The sequence below is a fragment of the Bombina bombina genome, chromosome 4, assembly GCF_027579735.1.
Source record: "Bombina bombina isolate aBomBom1 chromosome 4, aBomBom1.pri, whole genome shotgun sequence".
Classification (NCBI taxonomy): domain Eukaryota; kingdom Metazoa; phylum Chordata; class Amphibia; order Anura; family Bombinatoridae; genus Bombina; species Bombina bombina.
This window is the reverse complement of record NC_069502.1, coordinates 873,835,828-873,844,150: the sequence shown is the minus strand read 5'-3', so window position 1 is coordinate 873,844,150 and position 8,323 is coordinate 873,835,828. Positions and strand designations below refer to the sequence as shown.

Below are 8,323 nucleotides of genomic sequence, written 5' to 3'. Positions count from 1 at the left end.
CTGATTCCGGCTAGTCTGACTATTCGCTTTGGCTCCTGACTCGGCTCGTCTGACTACCAGCTCTGGTTTTGACTCCTGGCTTGTTATTTGACTTGTGGACTTTTTATTATTTTTTGCTATTAATAAAGGTGTGATTATTTTTGCACTTCTCGTCTCAGTCTGATTCGTGGCACCCTGACAATACCTACATTTATATATAATCCTGATACATATTAAGATGTCTCTCCATTGTTATATCATTTATGATGACTTATTAGTTAGATGCCATAGAGATAGCAAAATGGAACGACTGGGTGTTTAATTAGTTAGAGCTATGTTGAACTGTTTACCTCAGGTGCTCCTTTTAATTACAACCGGAGTTTAAGAGATAGTTCAGAAACTAGATAGAGGTGACGCAGCACTTTTGTCCCAGACATTCATAGATATATTCCCAATTATATAGAAACATTTGTTATTTTTGATAGTCCATGCAGATATATACTAATAGAACCCATTTTGTCTGATATGCTGGGATAATAAACTCTTAAAGGTTCATGGACCTGGGGAAGGGCCACCGGCAGCCAGGGGGGCTTGATCTCGGGCCTGGTTATTCTGGAAAGTTTTAACCCGCTATGGAATATTCTTGCTGCAAGGGTACCTCTATGGTCGATATAGTTCTTGATGTTTGGGATAAAGTTTTGTTCATAATCAATTATGTTTTTGAAATTATGTTTCTTTTTATAGCTCATGACAACATATGGTTTGTTGCTTGTATTGTTTATACTATTTGTATTTATGGGTATCCTATACTGCCTCCTTTATTTCAAAGGCATAGATCTGTCACACATAATATTAAATGTTAGTGAGGGTCTAAGTAGATATATTTCTGCATCCATGTAAAACATTAAAGATCATATTAGAATGCCTATATTCTTACACCCAATATTTATATAATTCTTACTAGTATTAGATCCCTTTTGCCTCTCAGTTTATGCTTAAGCCTGATAGTTCAATACGTCTACCTCTCTGAGGATATAGATTCTTTAACTCCAGCTCCGCCTTACACAAGTTTCTGTTTACTGGTTAAACAAAGGAACACAGATTCTATGAAACTTCTCCCTGATACTTTCAAATTATATGTTTCAATCACAAGAAGCAAATATATATTTTAATTATTCTAGGTGGTATGAGATTATACGATAGGTGTATAGTGTAACGACCTAGCTTGAAGTTTTAATCTCGGAGCTGAAAATATATAATGCAAAGGGACATTGAAGCTGTCCTTAGATTAGTTTATTTAGCGGTCATAGTGTGTATCCCTTAATACAAGTGGGTGATAATTTGTTTTGACTACTTTAAGTCACTGTTCAGAGATACTGATTCTTCTATATTCCTTTATACCACCTGTTTTTCTTTTTCTTTTTCCTTCTGTTTGCAGAACATATAAAATGCTTATTTTTCTAAATATTACCCCGTTCCCCTTACTATTGGGCGTATGGGTACACTCATAAATATCTTTGAAGGTCATTTTACTATAATGTATAGAAAGAGTATATTAGTTATAAATCTTACCTGTAAGATCGTCATTTCAGTGTACCCCACATAAAAAGAAAATTGATCTGAGGTTTTAATAATATTCTATCATAAGAGTAACACTTTAGGTGGAGTCCCATAAGGATTGTGCCAAGATGGATTGCTTAAAATGTATAATGTGGACATAGACTATGATGTAATAGCTAGAAATTTTGTAAAAGCGGATTGTATTTTGAACCAAATGTGAGTGTTATTGTTTTCTTTACATTTTGAAATGCCTCAATAAAAAATATTTTTAAAAAAAAGGACGTGTTGGAAGAGAGCTCCTGAATTTACTTGATCCCATTATAGTTATTTTCCGACTTTATCTTATTATTTTGTGATTTAATACTACCTTAAGTCATTTAAGTGGAGTCTGGGACTTTCTGACAGATAGCGGACCTGCCTATGTTCCTCAGCTAACTTCATAGTGTTTTGCCACGAGGTCAAGAGGCCTATACAGTGATACTACACATGTTGTTGAGGCTGCCGTGTATATACCCCCCCCCGGGATCTATGATTCTGGGTTACCGAACCAGAGGGATTATCTCTGGCCATATCATTCACCTTCATATTATACCATATAAGATTATATCGTGCAGCAATTGCCTTACTGGGCAGAATAAGAGACGGATAAGTGCCTTTCCCGCTGTACAAGCACTTTCTAAAGATGGCGCCTATTGTTAACTTTCTGCTTGAAGCAGTGACAAACCTACTGATGGAACATCACGAGAAATTATTACACTCCTGGTCAGCTGAGTGGGGTAGCGTGTCTGCGCTAGCAAAACAAGTTGGTTCCCGATACTCAATGCCAAGAGCCCCTGTGGCGATGTCAGACACGGACCCGAGTGCCCAGATCTCCACCCTGAGCTCATCGGACACTTTGCCTCAAGCTCAAGTTCTGGCTGAGACCGACCGGATCTGTCACTTAAGGGGCCGGGAGAGCTCCGCTGGGGATATGCACTTCTCTTTGGACAGACTCATGGGCCCAAGAGAGCAAAGGACCTTGCTCACTGAGAGACAACTATTTGTAAAGGAGGCGACTAGGGCTAAAACAGCTACGTGTACCTTGCCTATCAGATCGATGAGCGCACACAATTTCCAGGCCGTTGGTGTCTGGGTGAAGCCACCTCCGGTATTGTTGGAGCACCGGGACTTAGAGGAGATAATCTGGGAGGAGCAGTTACGAGCAAAGCCGGCTCACCGTGTGGAACACAATGGGGAAGAGACGGAGGATAAGGATATAGCTCTCCACTCTGTGCATCAGTGTCACATTTTGCGCAGCATGAAATCGGCTGACAGAGGCTTGGTTTTTATTGACCCAAAAGGTAACCGGTGCCAACTTTTTGATCCGGGAGGCCCAGGCCGGAGACAGGGGCGATCAGATCCCTGTACATAGATCTGAGGTAACTGCCCTACAGTTCTGGCTCACGGAACTGCAGCAGAGACTTTTTACCGGGACATTGTGTACAGTGTTAGCTCCAAGATACTTGCCACACTAATACCCTTTTTATTTTACTATATATATGACTCTCACATCAGCTATCTTCCAATTGTGATTTATTAGTTTGTAGGGCTATGGACTATGTGTGACAATAGGTGGGGTTGTATGTGGGGTTTTGTGTGACGCCCAGACCTGCAGATGTGAAACTGTACAAATCATTTTGGGATGAGATTGTATACAACTCATATATTTATGCTATTATGGTCTGCCTAATTATAAGATGCAAAGATAAGCATTGGTTGATACATACCTAGGTGTCATAACTCTTCTAGGTACCTATCCTATATTACAAGGGAAGTATTAATTCATATTGTTAGCTTATGTCCCATAGAAGATTACCACTGCATTGCTATCATAAAAATTATATAACTCCCCACCATTAGTCATATAGGTTATTTTCCAAGCCATAAGGGTCTGCATTTATATTTTGACATACACCTACCTAATTTACTCTGACTGGGGTTTTAGATGGCTCCAGGCCACATAATTGTGGTGAGACCGGTATTTTAGTTCCCCCCTAGAGTCTTATAGTCTAAGATGAGCAATCAAATGGCACCTTAATACTAGATTGGATTGTCTACCCCCTAACACAGAGCTTATCCCTTGTGTTATCTATATTCTAGTTTAGCCCTTATTTTGGAGCAACCTGGAAGTATTAGTTGAGGTTTTAAAAGGTTATTCCTTGATAGCCAAGCCTTAGACTCCATCTAAACTTATTTGCCCTAGCATAAGGCGGGAATAGGCACCTTAGTACAGGTCTAGAAAGGCTTATAAAATTAATTGAGATAATGTTAAGAATGCTGTCACGGTTAAATATTCATTCTGTTCTTATAGTTAACCTATAATCCATATGGTTGATAAGATATTATGTTACTTCGCTCCTTAGGTCCAAGAGTGGCCTATTCATCATTTTGCTTTTTCCTGTGGGTCCAAAAATGGCCCTTTTATCTTTTTCCCCTACATGCCCCCAGATATCTCCCTCTCTATAGTTTCAGCAGTCCAAGAGAAGCTGCTAGAGTTTAACTGGGGTAATATGTGTTACACTTTATGCAATTATGAGGGGAACTCCTCTATACAAAAAAATGGGGCTCAGTTATCTAGCATTTGTTATATCTGTTTATAGTCTAATCTCTGCGACTTGCCGCATGACTGTTATGATGTACTCACTTATGTATACAGTACATAGCGGTCATGATATTGTGTATTCTTTATTTTCCTTGACTATGGTTATTGTTCTGTTCCTGAAGCAAATGATGCTTTCAATTGTATTTTCTTTATGCCTCAATAAAAAAAAAAAAAAAAAAAAAATGTACTTAGAAGCACCCAGTTTATCACTGTTGATGAGCATAGGCTGAGACACTCACTGAAAAGGGGCTGAGAAAGCAAGAAGCAGATCCCCCCCTCTCCTGCATATGAAAAGAGCATCAATATACATAGAAATGCCACAGCACCACGATTGTCTTCAAAAGATAGTTCTTTTATTCAAAGTATAACATGCAACGTTTCAGCATTACAGGCCTTAATTATGCATATTGACCATATGTATGATTAAGGCCTATGAAGCCGAAACTTCGCATATTATGCTTTGAATAATGGAACTATCTTTTGAAGACAATTGTTGTGATGTAGCATTTCTATGTATATTGATGCTCTGTATGAGGGGGTATGCAGTAACCCCTGCTACTTGCACCCATTATAGGATTTAAACTGTTCAAGAGAGCTTTTTTCAGGGCTGAGCCTATTTGTATATTCTGCATATGAAAATAACCATTATACAAACAGGAGCAAGCAGGAACCTGTAGACTTGAGTCTACATCTGATACTTTGGGGCTTGGTTAGGAGTCTGCAGATCAGCACAATGTTATTAAAAATAAGCAAAACTATACTTTGTTACAAAAACACTCCCAGATGGGCTGTATAAACGTATCATCTACAAAACATTTATGGAAAGAAAAATCTATTGTACAATGTTCCTTTAATATGCATTTATCACCTGTAGTCATATTTATAGGAACTTCATCCTCATCAGTCTTCGCCTGATCACGCGTATACAGATCTTCTTCTGTTATCTCAACTTTCACTATATCAGCATTATCTGCGTCTGTAAAAATAAAGCAGATTCAGTTTTTATATCACATGATCTAATTTTTATAACTTTACCATAAAACAGTTTGTGTATTTCCCAGACAGCCAATAGCACCAAATACACACACTGTGATACTAACCCTTACTTGTGTGTTACTTATCTTACATCTTTTTAGCTGAAAGGGAATTTTAAACACAACATGAGTGTACACTCATCTATAACCTGCATGTCTCAGACAACATATGTGAACACTCACAAAACATATGTACACTGACCTGTAACCTGCATACTTCAGACACAATATAGGTGCATACTCACCTATAACCTGCATACTTCAGACACAATATACATGCGCACTCACCTATAACCTGCATACTTCAGACACAATATACATGCGCACTCACCTATAACCTGCATACTTCAGACACAATATACAGGCACACTCACCTATGACCTGCATACTTCAGACACAATATATAGGCACACTCACCTATAACCTGCATACTTCAGACACAATATACAGGCACACTCACCTATAACCTGCATACTTCAGACACAATATACAGGCACACTCACCTATAACCTGCATACTTCAGACACAATATACATGCATACTCACCTATAACCTGCATACTTCAGACACAATATACATGCACACTCAACTATAACCTGCATACTTCAGACACAATATACAGGCACACTCACCTATAACCTGCATACTTCAGACACAATATACATGCACACTCACCTATAACCTGCATACTTCAGACACAATATACATGCACACTCACCTATAACCTGCATACTTCAGACACAATATACATGCACAATCACTTGTAACCTGCATACTTCAGACACAATATACAGGCACACTCACCTATAACCTGCATACTTCAGACACAATATACAGGCACACTCACCTATAACCTGCATACTTCAGACACAATAAACATGCATACTCACCTATAACCTGCATACTTCAGACACAATATACATGCACACTCACTTATAACCTGCATACTTCAGACACAATATACATGCACACTCAACTATAACCTGCATACTTCAGACACAATATACAGGCACACTCACCTATAACCTGCATACTTCAGACACAATATACATGCACAATCACTTGTAACCTGCATACTTCAGACACAATATACAGGCACACTCACCTATAACCTGCATACTTCAGACACAATATACAGGCACACTCACCTATAACCTGCATACTTCAGACACAATAAACATGCATACTCACCTATAACCTGCATACTTCAGACACAATATACATGCACACTCACTTATAACCTGCATACTTCAGACACAATATACATGCACACTCAACTATAACCTGCATACTTCAGACACAATATACAGGCACACTCACCTATAACCTGCATACTTCAGACACAATATACATGCACACTCACCTATAACCTGCATACTTCAGACACAATATACATGCACACTCACCTATAACCTGCATACTTCAGACACAATATACATGCACAATCACTTGTAACCTGCATACTTCAGACACAATATACAGGCACACTCACCTATAACCTGCATACTTCAGACACAATATACAGGCACACTCACCTATAACCTGCATACTTCAGACACAATATACATGCATACTCACCTATAACCTGCATACTTCAGACACAATATACATGCACACTCAACTATAACCTGCATACTTCAGACACAATATACAGGCACACTCACCTTTAGCCTGCATACTTCAGACACAATATACATGCACACTCACCTATAACCTGCATACTTCAGACACAATATACATACGCACTCAAATATAACCTGCATACTTCAGACACAATATACAGGCACACTCGCCTATGACCTGCATACTTCAGACACAATATACAGGCACACTCACCTATAACCTGCATACTTCAGACACAATATACAGGCACACTCACCTATAACCTGCATACTTCAGACACAATATACAGGCACACTCACCTATAACCTGCATACTTCAGACACAATAAACATGCATACTCACCTATAACCTGCATACTTCAGACACAATATACAGGCACACTCACCTATAACCTGCATACTTCAGACACAATATACATGCACACTCACCTATAACCTGCATACTTCAGACACAATATACATGCACACTCACCTATAACCTGCATACTTCAGACACAATATACATGCACAATCACTTGTAACCTGCATACTTCAGACACAATAAACCTGCAAACTCACTGTAACGTGCATACTTCAGACACAGTTAACATGCACACTCCAATTTAACCTGCATACTTCATACATAACATATGTGCATACTCACCTGTAACCTGCATACGTCATACACAACATACGGGCACAATCACCTGTAACCTGCATATTTCAGAAATGGCATAGGGGCGTACTCACCTGTAACCTGCATACTTGAGACATAACGTATGTGCACAATCACCTTTAGCCTGCATACTTCAGACACAATATACATGCACACTCACCTATAACCAGCATACTTCAGACATAATAAACCTGCTCACTCACCTGTAACCTGCATACAAGAAGAAAAACAAACTGCGGTGAACTCCACAATCCAAACTGTGCATCATTATCTGGCATATATATGCTTACATGCCAGTTGTTCTGTTAAACTATTGTGAAAGATTATTTACGAGTGGTGTTCACTGTATCCCAAACCGGAAGTCATCCTGAGGGTTGCGCGCTGGGATAGCATTTGGGTGTTTGTTAGATCTAACCCGGAGAGGAGTTCCTGTGGCCCAGTTGCACAGTGATCTGTGACTACATGCTGATTTTATTCACAGTCTGTAAGTGTGTCTTATACTATACGTAGTGCGCCTGTTAAATAAACGTCACTTGATTCGAGGGCGCTTTCTGTTTTTGTCTTTTACCTGTAACCTGCATACTTCAGACACAATAAACATGCGCACTCACCTATAACCTGCATAATTCAGACACAATATACAGGCACACTCACCTATAACCTGCATACTTCAGACACAATATACATGCGCACTCACCTATAACCTGCATACTTCAGACACAATATACATGCGCACTCACCTATAACCTGCATACTTCAGACACAATATACAGGCACACTCACCTATAACCTGCATACTTCAGACACAATATACATGCGCACTCACCTATAA

The 8,323-nt window shown here is 39.1% G+C and overlaps 1 protein-coding gene across 1 annotated transcript in view; it reads right to left on the bottom strand.

Moving 5' to 3' along the window:
- LOC128658034 (oocyte zinc finger protein XlCOF6.1-like) overlaps positions 1-7,641 on the bottom strand; it is a 71,440-nt gene extending 63,799 nt beyond the window's left edge. Inside the window, exons 1-2 of the mRNA XM_053712481.1 lie at positions 7,566-7,641; positions 5,049-5,156 (exon numbers count right to left, since the gene is read on the bottom strand). Of these exons, the coding sequence (XP_053568456.1) occupies positions 5,049-5,156; positions 7,566-7,641 (184 nt within the window). The remainder of the gene's footprint in view (positions 1-5,048; positions 5,157-7,565) is intronic.
- Between the last annotated feature and the right edge of the window lie 682 nt (positions 7,642-8,323).